The sequence below is a fragment of the Pangasianodon hypophthalmus genome, chromosome 2 (genome assembly GCF_027358585.1).
Source record: "Pangasianodon hypophthalmus isolate fPanHyp1 chromosome 2, fPanHyp1.pri, whole genome shotgun sequence".
Taxonomy (NCBI): Eukaryota; Metazoa; Chordata; class Actinopteri; order Siluriformes; family Pangasiidae; genus Pangasianodon; species Pangasianodon hypophthalmus.
The window spans coordinates 16,359,538-16,380,572 of NC_069711.1; the positions used below are offsets into that span (position 1 = coordinate 16,359,538).

Genomic DNA, 21,035 nt, shown 5'->3' on the forward strand with positions numbered 1-21,035 from the left:
TGACTTTGTACAGCATTTGCTTATAGATGCAGCAGGAGTGGAAAGCAGTAAAATACAGAGTTAATCTCAAGTTTAAACAAACATTCAACAGTGTAGTTCAAATTCTTGGTTTATACAATAAATGCATGCATGTTATCTGCGTGACCTAATTAAAACTGTAGTATCGAAGCATTAAAATGTGATTCTTATTGCTGAGCACATAACAGTGACATAATGAATCACACATGAAGTACAGTTAAGCTCTGAGCATGTGGCAGAGCAGAAGATGAGAGGTTGGAAGGGAATGAGGAGACAGACTGAGCAGAATAAGAGTGTGACGCAGGAGAGAAAAAGTGGAAAGTAGAGAGGGAGTTAAAATGATGAATGTGTGCCTTATTTGGGGCAAGGTGTCCATAACTTTCAGGTACTCAGGAAAAAAAACTCTCTTCTCTCACCCCCTTTTTATCCCTTCATTCTGGGTCAGATAGTCTCATGGGAACTAGGAAACAGGACAGCACTGCCCCGCCTCTCCTCACACTCCCAGTTTTTCTTCTTTTAAATAGTCTTTTTTAATTACTTTCTGTACAGATGTTTAATTAAAGAATGCCATTACATAAATAACGTGCATAGACACAAGAAGACTGCCAGTGCAAGTTACTATTATAACCTTACACATGGATGATCATAGCAATGTGTCATATAGAGAAACACTTTTACTGAAGTGGGTTTGGTTTTATGGTGTTCTGCCACCCACAGGTTGCACAGGACACTACAGTATAGAGCTGTGAATAGTCCCACTTCATGTGCCAATTGTATTACATAATAGGAATAAAAGTGCTATTTGCGTCATTCAGTAGCGTTGCAAACACCACCCCTCACCAATCCTGTATCCTCTAAGTGCGCTCTATATCTGACGAAGAAGACGTCAAAGACATGGTCTGAAAATGTGCATTGGGGAAAAACCACTGCTAAGAAAAACACATACAGCTAAAGTTAGCCTTTAACTCTGAATAATGTTGTAACCCAGACTGATATTTAAACCTGCCTTAGTTTCTGCACTAAAAGGTCAAAGGAAGTCAGACTGAAACCATACAGCCTCCAACTTTCATAATTTTATGACTCAATAACTTCTAAAGAAAAAAAAAAACCCTTCTGTCAAAAACTTTGTCTAGGTGTGAATCAGTGTGTGAGAATGTCTGCGTGTGTGTGTGTGTATGTGTCTGTGTACATGGGGCCCTGTGATGGACTGGCATGTATTTCTGCCTAGTGTTCCCAGGATAATAATTTTCTTTGTTTGCATACTGCTTACTATGTGTAAATAGAACTATAATTAGGCATAAAAAAAATCACAAATATACATCATCAGAGGATATACCAACAAGCCTTACAAATCATCTTTATTGTAGATTTATAGAAATGATTTGATGAACTACACATAATGTAGACTAATTGATTTTTGAGTGCTTATCCTTTCATTTATTATAGAAAACCCAAAAGGCTCAATTGCAGTAGGTCCTGCTACAAAATGCAAATAATATAAAACATAAAATAATTACATTTATAAATATGCAAACAAAACAAACTGACAAATTAACAGCAATCATATATAGATAGAGCAATTTGTGTAGCTTGCAGCTGTGGTTCTGTGTTTGGAAATGAATGGCAAATAGTAGCTAAACAATCACAGAGCGTCTGACCCATCATAGTGAGTATGAATCGTGACTGCTTAATTTGTCTTGACATGGCACTGGTTTGATTTTTAGCAATAAAAAAGTAAGAAAACTACACATTTCATCAGAAGGAAATAGAATGTTAATGTGTAAATGTTATTAGTACATTAGGAAATTAGGATATGGTGTTTCTCGGCTTTGTGCCTCCTTCTTTGCTAACGAATAATAGGACTTACAGTTAAACCCATTATAAAACTTATCTAGTGATATTAGTTCATCTTAGTTCATCAAGAAGCTTATGTTTGGATGGATTTATGTTTCCATATCATCTGTGTTGGTCTTCATAGTATGGATTTGGCATCAAAGATGCAGGTATCACTGTAGGAAGAAACAGATATGGTCCTCGTGGATTGCCATGATTGGTATTATAATCAGAAAAAGAAAAAGATAACGTGTGTGTATTTTAGTCTTATTTGTCATAAAATCGATTTGAGTTGGCTTGCTGTCTTTTTTTACATCTTAGATTTCTTTAATGCCATTAATATGAAACAATAGGATTATAAAAATTTAAAACTTGTGTGTGTCATTGAAATAAATAAGTGATTTAAACTTGACAGCATAATCCATATATTAAAATGCAGTAACTCCTTTGCAAATTATATGATTTGAAGCTGATCATGATTTACAACTACTGGTTTACATTAGTTAGTCTTCTTATAAATAAATTTACAAACACTCTGAATTTATGGGATTTTTGTGAATACTAAATTTCTTGTGTAAATGCTTGTACGAATGATTTAAAAATAAATCCATTCACATCCAGCTTAATAAATGAGGCTCAATGTGTAAGGGGCACCTTTGCTAGATAGCTAACTGTGTAGCTGGGAACACGATGAATTAACATGAGCCAGCTACCTAATGAAACTAGCAAGCTACAGAAACCTCAACAGCATTTGGCTAAGGTAGCTAGCCAGCTAACATTACCTTTCTTTATACACTGTTGATAATAGAGGTGGTGTTTATTTCAGCATAACTCACTTGGTTAGTTAACACGATTGTTCAAAAAGGCATTTCTCAGATATAGAACTTTTTCATATTAGTTGTTTTAATTGTTGACATAAAAAAGTAATTTGGAAAAGTACGTAAAAGTAAGAGTAATTACTCAAGTAGTTTTTCACCAGATGACTTATTTACTCTTAATTCAGTAACTTTCTTCATCACTACTTTTACTTAAGTGAATTATTACTACAGTAGCAGCATTTTTACTCAAGTTAGTGTGTTTTGCACTCTTTCCAGTACTGGGCTTTACAGTATAAACAATTGCAAACGTATAACAAATTAAAAATACAATACAGTATTTATTGACTTTAGGTTTGCCTGCAGTTATTGCTGGACTGCGTCTGTGTTGTTCTTCATAGTATGGCTTTGGCATCAAAGATGTGTGTATCACTGTAGGATGAAAAAATTACGGTCCTCATGGATTCCACAGTCATTTGGTATTATAGTCAGAAAAAGATAACTGCCCTCTGTAGATGGCAGCTGCTAGAGGACTGTGGCCTCTTCCATGGCACTCACCCACCTTAGAAACAATATACAGATACAATTAATATTTGTGATTGGCACATTCTTGTATAGCTGCATGAAGTGATGTGTGTTTTACCTCTGTGCTGTGTGTGTATCCTGAGCCTTGAATGTGTAATAGAGTGTAGTGTTGTGGTAGAGCTGAAACACACTGCTCTCTCCTTCATTATCAGACTTTACTGAGAAACCTAGCAGAGGAAGGGACTCACATGCAACCCTCTCCTAATGAGAGAGGAAGAGGAAGGAAGAGAGGGAGGGAAAGATGCAGTTTTCTACTAAAAATATTTTCTTCCTTTTTTATTATTATATTCTAAATTATTTCATTCACTGAATTCTGAATGTGCGTGTGTATTTTACCTCAGGCTGTGGATATGTATAAAGCACTTTATCTTTGAGAAGAAACCACAGACTCCTCCAGCTTCGCTTACTATTTCGACTCCTCTGCAGAGTCCCACTCATCTCACCCTCTGATCCTGTCACCTGCACAATGTTAGAAAAGGCAGACCCTTTTGAAAGATAAATTACACTTTAGTGTTCTCATACTCAAAAACCAGGATATTATATTTACTGGTAATGTTCAGGCTTCCCCAAGACACGTGAAACCATTCAACTGCATCATTTCAAACTACTGCTCAAGCTGTGTCACAGGGCAGCACAAAACACACAAATCACTATCTGCCCTCTTCTGAATACATGAGCTCACAGATGCCCATGATTAGCTAGTGCTGTTGTGATGGACAGGGGATAAAGAGTATGCCATCAATCCACCCAGAGAGCAAAGGACAATTTAGCTCTCTTGGCTCTCGGCCACTGATAGCTGTGGCATCGATGGAATTCGAATTCACAATCTGCTGATGATACGGTGAATGCTTTTTGCTACATATATATTTGATCACCATTACTGATTAAAAATCGCATTTAACCCTGGAAGACTGTAAGTCAATTAAAACACAGTATCCTGCCAAAAGACTACAGTTCAGCTTTCAAATGCTTAGTCAGCAGTAGCAGTGTCTGAGACAGTTAAACCAGATGAGCATCCCTGGCACAATTTATCAGGTAGCTTCAGTTTTAAACGCTTTAAAGGAAACAGTGTGATAATGTTCTGCAAATTATGTGATCCGAAACCCATGGAGATATCAGCATTTCACAGCTCAGCATCCAACCTCTGCTAACATGTACAGGTAGGCCATTAGCTAACTAAATGAGTTGGACTATTTAGACAGGTCTTTTGATGTTTTACAATAGCAAAGCTCTGTATTAATCTTAAGATGTCACTTCAACAGCAAGTGTCTGTTGTGTTAAATGTAATAAGTGCTGCTGTATTGGAAAGTATTGGAAACACTGATTTTCTACTTATTCACGTGTGTAGGTTGATAAATGGCATTCACCACTGAATTACTGTGCTTGTGCAAAGTGTAGCTGATTTGCATTTAGTGATGCCCACAAAACTCCATAAAAGGCAAACCTCACAGAGTGAAAAGAAAAACAATTACTAAACAACCAAAAAAACAAACAAACAAACAAAAAAACAAACAAACAAAAAAAAGAATTTCTTAGAAGAAGAAGTTATTTTGTCTAATGTATAGAAGCAAAGCCTGAAAAGGCCAAATATGAAGAGAAACCAAGACACTATGCAGTAAGGACATTGCAGCAACTCTAAGAGACATGACTACAAGTTTAAAGCAAATATGCCAATCACTGCAAAATGTAAAAATGTGACAATAAATCTTACTATGTAAATTAAATGGATGGATGAATTTTCCCCATTTGTGCCAAAAACCTTTGCTTTACAGAAGCATGATGAGGCGCTGACATGCGGTAACCGCATCAGGTTAGGGCTGGAGGAGGAATGCGCTCTGATACATCCAGGAACATGCCGGATGATGGCATATAGCACACTAGGGAGTATATGGCTCATTTTAGGTTGAGACATAGCAGATCATCCACTTATCTCTCTTGAAAATGTGTCAGTAGCAAGAAATCCAAGCACGGACAGAACTTGGACATGCACAGGAATGGCACAGGATCTTTTTGACTCCAAAGTGTTGCACAGCATTAAAAGAAGTTTATGTGGCAAACGGAACCAATTTATAATCCAGCGTTCATCTTCTGAAAAAAAAATCATACCTGTCTCTAAATAGCTGTTCCTTCCTATGCGCAGCATGTGCTAACTCTCCCAGTAATATTATATTAGTAATATATTCTGCCATTTGCACCACCTCAGCTTCTGGCTACCACATGCACAGACCAGCCCATCGTCCATTTATACAGTGGCATTTCTTCTTAATTGAAAGCCTAGTCTTATTTGTCTTAAAATGGATTTGAGTTGGCTTGCTGTCTTTATTTTTTTTTGCCATTAATATGAAACAACAGGATTATAAAAATATAAAATTTGTGTGTCATTGAAATAAATAAGTGATTTAAACTTGACAGCGTAATCCGTATATTAAAATGCAGTAACTCCTTTGCAAATTATGTGATTTGAAGGTTTACATCGAGGTTTACATTACTTAGTCTTCTTATGCTAACATTTAACTCAATGAGTAAGAGACACCTTTGCTAACTATGTAGCTAGGAACACGCATGAATTAACATGAGCCAGCTACCTAATGAAACTAGCAAGCTACAGAAACCTCAACAGCATTTGGCTAAGGTAGCTAGCCAGCTAACATTACCTTTCTTTATACACTGTTGATAATAGAAGTTTTGTTTATTTCAATGTAACTCACTTGGTTACAAAAATGCATTCCTCAGATATAGAACTTTTTCATATTAGTTGTCTCAATTGTAGACCTATTGAAATGTAATTTGGAAAAGTACGTAAAAGTAAAAGTAATTACTCAAGTAGTTTTTCACCAGATGACTTATTTACTCTTACTTCAGTAACTTTCTTCATCACTACTTTTACTTAAGTGAATTATTACTACAGTAGCAGAATTTTTACTCAAGTTAGTGTGTTTTGCACTATTTTCCAGTACTGGGCTTTACAGTATAAACGATTGCAAACGTATAACAAATTACAAATACAATACATTATTTATTGACTTTAGGTTTGCCTGCAGTTATTGCTTGCCTGCTAAATCAATTGCCTCAAAAGATATTGCTACGGCATTGTTTGAATAGTCATCACGACATCATCCTTTTTCTCAAGTGTCTGGATTCCTCTAGCAAAAAAATTCAATTGTAATTTATGTCGCACTTTTAAGGTTTTCATTTGACTCACCCTCATGCATTCACACTTTCCCTCTTCCAGAATAATTACAGGTCATTTTGAGCATAAACGTTTGTGTGCAAATGGGGCACACTTAACTTCTGAATACCAATAATGAACAGAATTAAATACAGATCTGCGAATAGTTACCTGGTTAAAGGATAAGTGGCCTTTGCGACTCCTCCACAGACTTGTTGGGTGAATGTTCTGGAAAACGGCAGACAGTGGACGACTGGAGCTTTCCATTAGCACTGCAGTATCACCTTCTGAATACATACATTTGGGTGAAAAGTTTAGCCATTTAACTTTTTATTCTTTGATAAATATAAAGTCAGTCAGTTCACTTCATATATCACAGATCCAACAGCCATTGGTGAGCATAAACGCCTCCACCGTGCTACCAGCCCTGACATGCTGTTGTTTATGGACATGTTATGGTTAATGACTGTCATAATGCTTTGCTTTAGATTTTTTTATTCACCGCTGCACATACAGGAACTTACCATTCTTGCAAAGCTCACTGTAGCACTTATTACACACTTTGGCTCGCCTGTTTTTCATGTATTTGAGGGGGACTTTGTTCCTGCAGCAGTCTCTGCACACAACCTGTGACCAGTGAGATGTAAAGTAAATGTTAAGTCCATCTGGTTAACTATGTCACTGAAGTGTGTGTACTTTTGTGTGTGTAATTACCTTTCCACAGGCATGGCAGTGATGCCTTCGGTGTGTGAGGCTGAAATGGACGGGGCAGTTCATACACACGGCTACCTGGGAAACGGAGACAAGAGGCGGTGCGTTCTCCCCAAGACATACCCCTGACTTCTCCCCAACCTAAAGAAGAAAACTGCTGTCAGAAATCTAGTCTCACTTAGTTCATGTTAATAATGATCCCAATTAGTCTGCCGGAGTACAAGTGTGCAAAAATGTGTGGCACTTTTTGCTAGAAAAAATCTAGATCGAACCAGAAAAAGCCTGTCTGTATCACTAATTAGCACATGACATATGGTTGATGCTCACTGTCTCGTATCAACTGTAAGACAAATATAGTCTTATCATAACTTATAGCCTTACTTTCCTTATTTCATTGCCAGTAATGGGTAAACTGTAATAAAATATAAAGCTCCAGTATACAAGATGACCAAAACTGTTCCTACAGTGATACAGTTGACATTTTATAAATTCTTAACTTACGGATATATTTAATTTGCTTGTTTTAATGAAAGGTGCCAAACCTGGAGTATAAAATGGCTTTGTAATGTTGTGTCTTTACTCTTATCATTGATTAACTTTCTGAGCTTTCAGCTTTGTCCATCTATTGGCTGTTTGTACTCTCCGGGTGTGCAGCACGATATATCATTTGTTAATCATTATCATAATATTGGTCTTTTTGATACTGATCTCAAGGAAACCTACAACAAGTAAGCAAACCAGAGATTAGTGAATTCTAATCAGCTCCAAGCTTCCAGATAAGTTTGTTTTTCTGCATGTGTTTTGATAATTTGTGGCATGATCCAAAAAAGCTTACTTTTAAAAAAGCAGGGGAATCTTCATCTGTGTCACATCATAGCTTTACCAGGTGTATCCCATTCTCAATGTGAATTATAATTACAATATGCTATTTTTGTCAGTCTAAACTCCAACTAACAATTCCTCTTCTGGTCTACTTGTTTTTGGGTTATTGAGGTTTAGATTAAACTCATTCAAGTGATCCATCAAATAAGCTGATATATAGAACTCAATATTTTGTTCATGGTGGGTTGTGATTTCCACCACACAACAATTAAAAACAAAAATCACAAACCCCCTGCACTGTAAAAAAAAATTCTGTAGATTTTACAGTAATTTACTGGGTTGACAAAGTATTGTAAAATTTACAGTAAACAACTGTAATATCATAAATATTATAAAATAACACCCAACCCAGTATGTTGATGCAGGATACAGCTGAGCTGAAGGGTCTTGCTCCAGTCAAGTTAGTTTAGTGGTGCTGGGATTTGAATACATGACCTTCTTATGTACAGCTCAAAGCCATAACCACTGAGCTACCACACCTAGTGCAACTAACTTGCACCGATTCCTTGCTATCTTTTAGTGGTGTTTATTCAGTGCAAGCTAGTTGCAGTTGTGTTGTGGTGTAGTTCTGGTGGCTCAGTGGTTCAGGCTTTGAGTCACAGCTCAGTGGGTTGTGTGTTCATATCCCAGTACTGCCAAGCTGTCATGGTCAGGCAAGACCCGTAACCTTCAACTCAGTTGTAGCCTGCATCAGCCAAATGAGCAAGCGTGCTGGGTTATGTGTCATTTTATCCAACATTAAGATATTACTGTACATATATTTTACCATTGTTTACTGTAAATTTTACAGTACTTTACTGGCAACCCAAATTGCCATAAATTATTAAAATTTACAGCAATTTATTACAGTGTGGCTATGCTTCACAGACCCTTTGGTGTCTCCGAACCCCACTTTGAGAAGCAATGTAATGCTGGAGAAGACTCTATACTTATTTCTAGTCTGTTAGATAAATTAAATGGTCTTACCTATTGTTCCCATTTCTGTAATACAGCTATAATTTAAATGATATTTCAAGTGCTTTCCTCATTTTAACACTACAGTGAATATTAGTAAGACAACTGTGAGATACTGCCTGTTGTATCCTTTATGCCTTTATAAGCATGCACAGGAGCTGTTAGTGAGTGGGTGTCACTTTTCCCACACTTTATTCAATGAGCCAGCACCACCGTAGCACCTTCAAGTGCCCAAAACACTAGCATTTTAAACAGAGCACTGTTGTTCAGGTAGCATGTATACCTCTGCAGTCAAGCAGACAAATCAGATCGCTTTCCAGACTGTATGACAATTACAGTTATCTCTGGTGCTGACTAAAATTCACTGTTTTACGAATACAGAGTGTGCATAGAGTTTGTGTGTTAATGGGAGGTGTGATAAAGGCCTTTCGCACATCCAGCCAACAGAGAACAGTGTTGCTAAGTGCTAATTGGCAAAAACTTGGCCAACATGCGCATTTTATCTTCTACAACAGCCATCTGTTATGATACCTGAGGCGATTCTACTTTTGGAAAACATTTCAGTTAATATTGCAAGTTTCTTGGATAGAAAGAATCTTTTTGTAATGCCCACAAATAGCCTTCAAATAAACTCATACAGAATGTTCTGTAGTGTTTTTTTTCATGATTAGTGTTGAAATAATCTTGTAACTAGCCTTTAACACCAGGCATTGGGAATGACCATGTATCCTGTGCACTCCAGTGTAATAATATAGATCAGGAGTTTGTGTAGCTTTTTTTTTTTTAAACACACAAACATATAATACAAGTCTACAACCTAAATTCATGCTCATATCTTAAATGTGTACAATGATATTTCGGCTATATATTGAAAGCCATAGAACTATATAGGCTTTATATTGCTCCTGAACTTTCCACCAACAGAATACATTTAGAGTCATTCTCAGAATATGGCAACAAAACATTCCCTTAAATTACTGGTCATGACATAGCTTAAAAAATGCTTAAAAATAGCTAAAAAAAAAAAAAAAAGAAGAAGTCTGACATAACATCATTGTATAACTTTAAAGGTTCCTAAGCAATAAAAAATAGATGACTATTTTTTATTGTGTAAATTTTTTTTGTTTGAAACTGACAAGTGCTGGAAAAATAGCTGGTCCCTCAGGTCAGTTGTACTGTTTTAGTCACTGGTGTAATGGCCTGTACTTATGACATCAATGACAATGAATAATTCCAGTGACTTAAAGTAATGACACCACATTAAAGAGCAAGAATATTGGTTATTCATTGAAAATGCATTGCATTACATTCACAATATCCAAACAGAATATGAAAACATAATGCAAAATTTGAACATTTTGCTGGTCAGAAAGAGAATGACCATAAGGGTCAGGTTGACATTATTTATAAGATTACTTGTTTTTGAGTTATTGAATTTTGGATTAAAGCCATTCAAGTTACCAGTCAGACAGGTTAATAACTATAAAAACCCAATAACAAATATACTAACTTTGATAATGATAGTTGTGATGTCCGTCACTGTAATTAAGTAAAAAAAATCTTAGGGTATTCCATCTTTGAATATTAAGTAACCTGTCTAAGTATTCTACCTCAAAAGAGCCAGGGGGTTCTATCAATAATGAGCCAAGGTCAGCTACAGTCCGATTCAGTGTAACGAACCAGTCATCCCTCTCAATAGAAGAGCTGCAAACAAGAACACATACATAAAACTCATTTGGGATGGTAAGTATGTGTGAGAGAGAGAGAGAGAGAGTGAGTGAGTGAGTGAGTGTGTGTGTGTGTGTGTGTGTGTGTGTGTGTGTCTGTGTATCTGTGTGTCTTACCTTGCTAACAGTGTGATACTAATGTCTTTCACCTCAATCTTCAAGGCATTCTGAGTATTTTCAGTCAAATGTCTAGTAACCTGAGAGAGATTTAGGAAAGGCTGTAAATAGCAAAGCAGAAGCAATATAAAACTATATTACTTGATAATAACTGTGTATATTACCTCCATCCCTGTCAGTGCTAAAGTGTTAATGAGTCTGTATTTGCCATCTTGTTGGGGGTATGTGTAAAGCATGATATCACTCATCTGCAATATAAAACATTAAACAAGAGGTAGCATATGAGCACACTGACTTTTACAGAAAAAAAATCACTGCTTAGGGTAATGTAATGATTTAATGATTCAGTCTTGATCTGTATTGTACAGTTTTCACCACAAGAGGGCAAGAATATTCACTACAAAGTGGTTCTGTTTTAAATCCCAAATGTATCAGAGATATTAAAATGGATCATTATTTTTCTATTATACAAGTCTCACAAAGGATTATGTTATTTCTCACAAAGGAACATGTATACAGTATTTACACAGTTTGATATTGTAAATTGTATACCTTCATTCTCTATCACTGTATACTAAACCCAATGCCAAACACTGAAATACTAAAAAAGATACGCTCATAACACACTAGGACACAGTCACATACACACACGCTCTTGTACCTGCTTGCATATATCTTCACCCATGTCACCTTCTTCAATTTTATAGCCAATGCCATTAGTTTCACTGCTGTCTAAAATTATAAATCTTAATCCAGATTAGGCCTCTCTGTGAATCAAATGCCTTTACAGAATGCAACCCCAACCCCAACATGGAGGTTTAGGCGTAACCCTGCTGCAACACTGTCTGTCACCATGTAAAAATATTTCTGACTCACAATCTCTACAATTCCACTCGGCTCTTCATCTGACTTCATTGCCAGTGAGACAGACTGTGTGGGTGGGTATGTTAGCAATGTCAAGTCATGCATTTTAGGTCTAGACCTTCATTCTTTTACATTCTGTGTTGCTAAGAAAACTATTTGAAGTTAAAAGGATCACAATGTGGACATCATTCTTTATAGAGAACTAAAATGTCTACCAATATAAAAAATTAATTATTTAAAATGCATTTAAGGAAATGTCACTTCCTAACTATGACGGTGGCTAATCAGTGGGTGTGTATGGCCTTTTATCCAGCTTTTTTTTTGAACCAGAGGGTGAGCTCACTCAATAATATCTACCCAGACACTATGAATAAAAATCCCTAAGTGCTCCACAGTCCCTGGTTCTATCCTGGCCTTGGGTTACTGTCTGTGTGAAGTTTCACATGTCCATGCGGGTTTCCTCTGGGTTCTCCAGTTTCCTCCTACCTCCCAAAAAATTGCCAGTAAGTGGATTGACTACTCTAAATTGCCACTAATGAGTGTGTGAATATGTGTGTGTGTTCATCGTGACCCATCCAGGGTGCTCCAGATCCACTGCAACCGTGACCAGGGTAAAGCGGTTAAGGAAGATGAATCAATGAATGGAGAAATAAAATAAACTACTTTGTATCCACCCAAAACCTAACAATGGTAATAGACTATCATCGCAATACATAGATTAAATACAATCATAATGATTCTGTGAAGTAAAAATGAACCAAAATTAATTTTCAGATTTTTAGATTACAGACTCAGGTCTTCTCAGAACGTTGTGTGTTATAAATGGGTGTCTCTCTCTTTCTCACAAACAACATACAGTTCTGAGGGAAAAACATCCTGCCAGGAAATCCAACGCTAAAAAAACAAGGACATCACCATGTGGGGGTGTGGGAAATGCAGAGCGACAGACAATAGGGTGGTATAAAAAAATCCTTTGTTGACAAATACGTTCTGTCACTAGTGACGGAAATAGCAAAGGGTCGTAAAGGCTTTAGCACAAATCCCTAATAAATAACAAGACACACCAAGAATAGATGACGTGGCTGTTTGCACTTCCTGCTGACCTTCATCAGGGTTCCCTCTTTCACAAACACCTAAACAAACACAGATTTAAATCATCAATAAGAATTTAACCAGTTGGGTAGTATGTGGAGTTAATATGATCTCTCACCCTCCCAGGCTGAAGCAGGTTCTTTAATCCCTGAACACTGTGCTCGATACTGATCAGACGCAGGAGATCTGCCTGAGACAACACACAGCACACTTCTGAGTACACACACATTCTTGTCCTGACCTTTTCCACTATACTTTAGCTAAGTATTGCTATATTTACATTTAACCTCAGTAAACAAAGTGATTTTTGGCTCTTTTAGTTTTTCAAATAAAGCGTTTTTAAATAATGTATATACAAATGGATTATGGGGACCTGTTATTATTCCTCAATTCATCCTCATTTTTAGATTTTTCCACTGCTCCATTGATTTTTGCATTTTTACATTTGTCATTGCAAAACAGCACACACTGACTGAGTCTCACACAGTGCATGCAACTCACTCCATTTTTGAGGCTGTCCTTTGCCTGATCAGCTACATCCGAGACCATCACCAGAGCAGCTGAGACAAAGCATTCAAAAGAAAAAAGGAGCATGATTAGATTTCCATAGGTACCTTGAACAAGATATACAGATACAGCTAAGGGCAAATGTTTGTATCACCCATGGTTCAAACACTACGTGGGAGTGAAACTGAGACATGAGGTATTTCAGGACTCTTATTCAATCAGTCACACAGAAACTAGGAGATAAGAGGCCAAATGACCTTCACATTACAGAGAGAAGAGAGAAATTGGCTACCACAAGAACAATAAACCTAAAGTAACAAACATAACAGGCCTTAATTAAAATTTTTGATAGATTTTGACAGAATGTTTAGTAGCATGGCCCCCTTCAAGAAATGGGTATTTTGTTGTAATTAATATAATGTAATATGAATTCATAAACATAGGCATAATGAAGGCTGTAAATGTGTTCATGATGTCTACCTTGTATATCCTCATACTCTCTGGCGTCTAGTGAAAGATTATTTTTGTAATCTAATGAAGATAAATGGAGAGGTGTGTCAAAAACAAATACTTTAAATAATGCACAGACACAGAACATGCAGTATCTATAAAACTATATATATATATATATATATATATATATATATATATATATATATATATATATATATATATATATATATTTATATATATATTTATATATATATTTATATATATTTCATTTTGGACCAACTCGGAGGAGTTGGTCCAAAATGAAAGAGGAAACAGAAACAATTATTACATTGGTATAGGGTACAGTTGGTATATAATAGGTCTTGTGTAGCATTGGATGTTCTGCTGGTGGTCAGTTTTGTTCTAACTGGTGTGGAATGTGTGTAATGGCTAACACATATTTGGACAAACAGAGCTGCTGAGTTTAATATGTTACCTGTTAGAAGCATGCGGTATTGTAGGACTCGCGCTATCACTTGCAGCAACTGCTGTTTGAGAGCACTGATGTCCAGCTGCTGAGACACAGAGACTCTGAGCTAATGAAATTCATATATAAAGGCAATCTTACACACACAACAAAACAGCAATAACCTATGTGCCATGTTACATATCCACACACATCTACATTGTAGTTAATATCTCTAGATACGTTTTGGCAGTAAGAGCACTTGCTTTGCTTGGCAATCCTCTATGAGTTACGGTGATGGGATGTGGTCTTTTTCTCCCAATTACATATTGTGTCTGATGTATGAGATAATATGAAGTTGAACAGCCATATACTGTACATGCATAGACAGTCACCAGTTCTTGTGTAATCAGTAGGCCCTGGGTTTGGCAGTGTCTTGTTAAAAGTGCAGGAGAACTAAAGACATGTGTGATATCTTACTGTGTTCTCCATCTGCTCCATAGTCCTCACTTTGGAGTCATGCTGGCTAATAAAGGAAGAGAAAACTGAAAACTCTGCTTTCTTGGCCAAGAGGATGTCAGCAATGCCTTCTTTCTGATCCCTGAGAAAGAAAAACACGGAGTGATTAGGAAGAGAAGGAAAATATAGACACGACTTGATGTGATACATGTACGTATGGATTTGTGACTTGTGTGTCTCACCACTCTTTAATACGGCTTTCCAGTTGAGTGTGGAGGTCTTGGTGGAGTGAACAAATTGCAGGTAAATCACTCCAAAGGTTCATCAGCTGCTCATCTGCACCTGCAGTCTGTAGTGTAAAGAACACAGATGAACTGTGTAAATTCTGGTGACTCCCACAAGGCATATTATTTGTTATAAATCTGAAAGAAATTGGTCAAGTTGATGTTGCTCCCATTGATGCAATAACTAAAAGTAAACACTCTAAACATACAAAGATTGGAGCTCTACTTGTTCTGCTCACATAAGTAACGCTTTTAAACAGTGTAATCATATCCTTAGTATGTATACAGGGTACATACCTCAATTAGAAGCCTTAAAATCTTTACATGCCTTAAAAAGAGAAAAAAGAGATAGAAAGATACAAGACACTTAAGCACAATAAACATTTAAAGTACGTAAACTGGCAGCAGAGAAATCAGTCGGAAAGAAATACAGAATTATGGACTTTTCTGTGAGTGTTAGACAAATTTGGGTTTGGTTAAAGTGGCATAAATCTAATGTTTGTTTCCACATGCCTCGCACATAAGAACTTAAATTTATTTGCCTATGACTCAATGACAACACTTTCATTCCGCTTCTTTTTATTGCAATGATCATATCTTCTTTGTTTGAACTATGAAACGCTGACTTGTTCTTTTGGTCCATAAAATATAACAAACCGACATCCAATTCTGTGAGCACTGATAATTACAGTTGTTTTCGGTTCCCCCCCACTCCCCAAGTGTGGCCTTCACAGGTCTGGCCATTTTCTATACTATAATACATATACTATTACTATACTAGTAATAGTATATGTATTATAGTACATATACTACTATACTACATTCTTTTCCTAGTGCCACTCTTCCTAAGTACCCCTATGTCTTTTTACTTCTTCCAAAACTGTTGTTTCTCTGTCTAACTGTTGAAATAATTGCACTCACTGTGTTTCGCTGTCCAGCAGCTCTTTCACAGTGTAAAATGCTCTAGAACAATTAACAGTCTGAAATCAGAATAAAATGCACTGGTTAAAATTCATATTTTAACACATCGACACAAATAAACGCTCAGACTCACATAGAGGCTCCTATGTAGAGCTTACCAGTCTTTCAGGTGCTTTTTTCTCCTCCTCTTTTGTACACCCTACGCCTACAGATACACTCATTGTTCCATCTGACCTCACCATAGGAGAGCAGATTGTGTAAGCACTAAAGAATAGAACAGACAGTGAACATACACACACACAGCTGGAAGTATTTAAATACATGGCACAAATTAAATGCACTGATTACCCTAGACACCAGGATTATTATGTAGTTTTTTTCCCCCATTTTCTCCCCAGTTTGATTATTTGCCTATTCCCACCCACCAACCAGCTTTCCCCTATCATACGACAGGTACCAACCAGGGAGGATGAAAGCTAACACGTGCTTTCTCCAAAACTTGTGAAGCCAGCCCACCGCATCTTTTCGAACTACTGCTCATGCTGCATCACAGGGCTGCGATGCTGCATCACAGGGCAGCATAACACACTCGGAAGAAATTGCTATCTACTCTCTTCCATATGAGCTTTCAGACACCCATGATTGGCTAATGTCACTGTGATTGACAGGGGAAAGAGAGTATGCCATCCCTTCCACCCAGAGAACACAGCCAATCTTGGTCCCTTGGCTCCCGGGCCACGGATGGCTGTGGCATCGTTGGGATTCAAACTTGCGATCTCCCACTGATATCTCCCATTCTGGAACTCAATCCCAATTCCCAAAGTAGCTTTTGACTTAATTTGAAATGAAATTAATATGAAACCAAAATTCATTTTCATGTCTGCAAAAACTAAAAAAGATAGAGATGTACCTCTCTGTCTCTTGCTCGTTTGCTGAGCTTTTGCTCTGAAAGCTTGGTAGGCTGCTCATATCCACGTAACCGTCAGTGTCATTGGCTGAACCCTGGTTTCGTTGATTCTGATTGGAGGGTGATAAGAGGCGGACGTGCACATTTTCATAGTGGGGACTTGTGTTTAAAACATTCTCATAAATTGACGAGTCCACATTGGGGGAAGAGAAAGACCGAGGTTTGGATAGTGGGAAGGGCTGTACAAAAAGGGAATGGATCAAGTCATCTGACTCCACTCTTAACATATCCCGTGAGTTGGGACTAGCTGACCCAAAATTGTTATTCAAAGGAGTGCTTACACCTTGCCTGTGCATGTTCTTGTGTAAACGAAGAGAAGATGGGGATGATGGTACGGAACTGTCATGTGCCCTGTGAAGCTCAGGGCTTTCTGTACATTGCCTTACTAAATTTAACCTCCGGCAAGATCCCTGTGGGCTTGATTCTGAAGAGGACCGAGATGACACTGAGCGACTATCTGTCCTTCTTTCAGTTTTCCTCAGAAACCGTAATGGTAAGAAGTAACGTTTAAGGCCAAAGTCAAGTTTCCTATTACAGGCAGTCACATCACTTGGCAGAGCAGGTGTACTCTTTCGGATTGGTCGTCTTGTGATGGAAGACAGCTCAAAAGGAGGTGGTATGTCCACAGTAGGGGGGCAAGGACTTCCTGGTGAGAGACATCCTAATGAACCAGTCAAAGCAGGCAAACTATCTCCAAGGTAATTATGTCGTGTGTAGTATGACTGTGGGTGTAGCATTAAACGTCCTTTTCCTGATATTGTGGTACTCAGTGGGTCTAGTCTGGGGGTTTCCACGGATATGGAACGCGTCATTAAGTACTTCCTGGTCTGCAAAAAGTCTCTGGTTTGGAACTTTGGCTCAGTTTCTTCATACACATGCTCTTCTAACATCTTTGTTGCCATAACTGTCTTACCACATAGAATGTCTGCTCCTTCTACCTCTTGTCCATCCTGACTGTCTTCTTGCTTCTGCTGTGACTTTTGCTCATCAGTTTGTAGAGAAACAATGGAAGACACACTTGGTGTAGAACTTGTATTGCAGTCACCTGCTTTCAACTCAGATGATACAGCTTGCTCAGTTTCTGGCCCATCCTGAGCATTTTCATGATTTTGTTTGGTCTCAGTTCTTTCCACTTCATCTAAGGTCACCTCAGACTCAGATGAGCAGAATGAAGAGAAGCTATGATCAGAAAACTCAGAGAGTGTTTCAGCTTTTATCTCAGATTTTGGATAAACTTTTGGATCTGAATTAGAATTTCTGGACAATGAAAGGTTTTTCACCTGTTCCTGTTGTTCCTGTTCCTCTACCTCTTCAATGCACCCCTCCCCAAAAGTAGCTAGTGATCCACTCGAGTTCTCTGAGTCCTCTTCCACAGATAGCATCACTGTATCTCCGCAGTCACCCACATCTTCAACCCCTGACTTCCAAGAGGGTTCAATATTGTGTTCAAAGAGATCACACTCTGAAAAGCCATCAGGATCTGCCAATGCCTCCCCTGCATCACACGCTTCTGGGAACACGGTGACTATGTCAGTTCGGTCTGGGGTCAAAGCATCTGTGTTGAGTCCATTTATGTAACTATTATTTGGGTAAAATCCATTTAGAAAATTTTGATCAGTGAACACGTCATTAGTATATGTTTTGTCAGACAACTTTACCAGTGTCCGAGTTTTGTTTTGGTTTATTCCATCATTGTGCACTATTTGCTTATGAAATGAGTACGTAGATGAGAGCATGGAATCAACAGGGGTCACAAGTGATCTTGTTTTACCATTCACACACACTTCCTTCCTTTCCTCTTCCATATGTAGCTGTCCCTCCACTCCTTGCATTTCCTCCTCTACTTTATTGTAGGAGTCAGAGAGAAGCTTCGCTGAGCCTTGTCCTTCACGTAAGTTAAATCCCTCCCTCGGTTCTAAACCCACCTGCCAATCTAACCCATTCCCCTGTGCCAGCTCCTCTCCACAGCCCAACTCATCCCCCTGTTCTAGTATATTTTCCTGTTCTTCCTGATCTCCTTGTGCAAGCTCCTCCCATTGCATAGACCTCTCTTTACATTTTATGTCCTTCCATGGTTTTTGTTTCATGACCTCTGTCAGTTGTGATTCCTCCCATTGTGTCAGTACCTCCTTCCTATGGTTTTTCAATGGGTGCTGTTCTGAATTAGCAGGCCTTAGGTTTTGTTTAGTGTGTCTCTTCAGGTAATTATTTAAACCGTGACCATGTGTTGGGTTTGATCTTGCTTTGGAGAAAATAGGTGGTTTACATCCCTGATTCTGGCAGCACTTTCCAGGCACTGGGTGACCTAATTGCCCATTGGGAAGACACCGGGCTTGGATCTGGGATCTCTTCATGTAATGCTCCCGAAATTCTGAAACATACAGGAGACAATTTAGGCATTGCTTAGGCAGTGCTTATATACAAACAGAATTCCTCTGATCAAACTCACCATATGTCTTATTAAATTAAAAAGTATTATAATTCAAATGTACAAGCTCATTAGTACAGAGAAAAAAAAAGATCTTATGAGGTTTGTTTCATTAAAGTCAGATTACTAATGAATAAATCCTGCAAATCTCAGTCACATCTTGTCCATGTTTGCATTTTGGATCAAAAACCTAAATTCTAGGCAACAAAATCTGTCAATTCACTTTGAGTTTTGATAAGATCAATATCTGAAATCCATTACAGCAAGTCAGATGTAATACAAATCCACTAAAATCTCCATAAGTCACTCTTTTTATGGATTACTTTCAGCCATTTAATTTAGCTTTTGCTATGAGCAGTTGTACATAGAGAGATAAAAGTTTGTACATTTCGCAGAAAGACATCTATGTTAAAGGTAAAATGATTCCCTACATTCCCATTAGTCTTAGAAAATGTGGTAAACAGTTATAGTATTATATAATTATAGTAAAAGAAAACTTGCTATGGATGGCATAAAGCTGTTTTTGTTTGCTTGTTTGTTTTTTAATGATAAAAACTTACCTTCACTCATATTTTCCACATGATTTGGCGGTATCCTACTGAAGAGTCGGTTCCATACACAGGTTAAAGGTCAAATAAATCCATAAACATAATGAGCGAAATAGAAGTAGTTGTTATAGTGTTGAACATGTTGAATAGAGTCTTTCTCAGCATTGCATATATAGAGTGTGATCTAGCGGTGGTGGTGGGGAGACTGGGAGTGTGATGGGAGGTGCCTGTCTCTCTGAGCTTCCTGAGGAAAAGATAACCGGCAAAAATAGTAAGCTAGGACATGTCTGCCTTAATAACAGCGGCACCCAAACAAATTGTTTAGTTTGTTACTTTCATCCATTATATCTTTTTTTTTTTATTGTTGTAGGAATAATGTCAGTGTAGATTTAGATTTATTGTCACATCTTAATTTACACAAGGATGAAAAGAAGGTCGAATACCTTTTTTGAATTACCCAATCAGGTAAACTTTTTTTTTTTTTAATTTATTTTCTGGCCTGGTCCAAGTCCAAGTCAAAAATAATGCTACTGATCCCTTTCAGTGGAACTGCTTCATAGAAATAATGTCACTTCATTCACATGACATCATCTAAGGGGATGTAGTAAGCATCAAACAGGAAGCTCACCCCAAAAAAAGGAAACATGCTTGGGCTATTTTATTCATAAGTTTATAAAATTGTCATGACTAATATATTATACATATTTATTAGGCATATATACATAAGATGTACTACTGTAACAAATAAGCTAAAAAAAAAAACTAAACATAAAGTTAGTTCATGTACATATGCTTTTTTTTAATGCATTTTTTAAAATGTCCCAAATTATCAAACATGGCTCAGCATGGTTAATTGCCTGTAACTCAGCGCAAGTGCATCATGACATCTGCATACAGCTGCATGACATTCTGAAGCTTTAGGTCCAAATGGTTGCTGTTCTTTTTTTTTTTTTTTTTTTTTTCTTGACCTAATGTTGAAATCTGACCCTTGTGTTTTCCAATATTTTTAAGATTGTTGAATTTTTTTCTCCTATTAAATGCCATTGTGAATTCACTACCAAACCCCTCAGTGATGTCAGAGTAGCACACAAGCTAACGTCTCAAAAGAATAACAAAAATATAGAGCAACAGCCAACATATTAGCACCACAATCACTACACATAACAAATATGTCAATACATACATATTTAATGTGTTTTAATGTGTGGAGATTCTCTTTAATATCCAAATAGTTCAGTGTGTGGTTAGTCAGCAGT

At 37.4% G+C, this 21,035-nt stretch overlaps 1 protein-coding gene across 2 annotated transcripts; it reads right to left on the reverse strand.

Annotated features, from left to right (window-relative positions):
• Window positions 1-1,361: 1,361 nt before the first annotated feature.
• Window positions 1,362-20,696, reverse strand: LOC113531657 (FYVE, RhoGEF and PH domain-containing protein 5-like). Of its 2 annotated transcripts, none has more exons than XM_053231870.1 (21): window positions 19,792-20,696; window positions 16,747-19,174; window positions 15,995-16,100; window positions 15,837-15,895; window positions 15,213-15,243; window positions 14,874-14,980; window positions 14,653-14,773; window positions 14,203-14,281; window positions 13,755-13,805; window positions 13,269-13,327; window positions 12,886-12,957; window positions 12,740-12,808; window positions 10,976-11,059; window positions 10,812-10,891; window positions 10,578-10,671; window positions 7,135-7,272; window positions 6,945-7,047; window positions 6,592-6,707; window positions 3,588-3,710; window positions 3,310-3,452; window positions 1,362-3,228 (listed from the first exon to the last, which is right to left on the reverse strand). In XM_053231870.1, exons 1-21 carry the CDS (start codon window positions 19,799-19,801, stop codon window positions 3,192-3,194), a joined length of 4,110 nt encoding a protein of 1,369 aa, XP_053087845.1. In that variant the 5' UTR covers window positions 19,802-20,696; the 3' UTR covers window positions 1,362-3,191. The 2 variants fall into 2 exon arrangements, with proteins under 2 accessions (XP_053087845.1, XP_053087848.1); XM_053231873.1 differs by having other exon boundaries at window positions 14,203-14,278; window positions 19,792-20,692.
• Window positions 20,697-21,035: the final 339 nt, after the last annotated feature.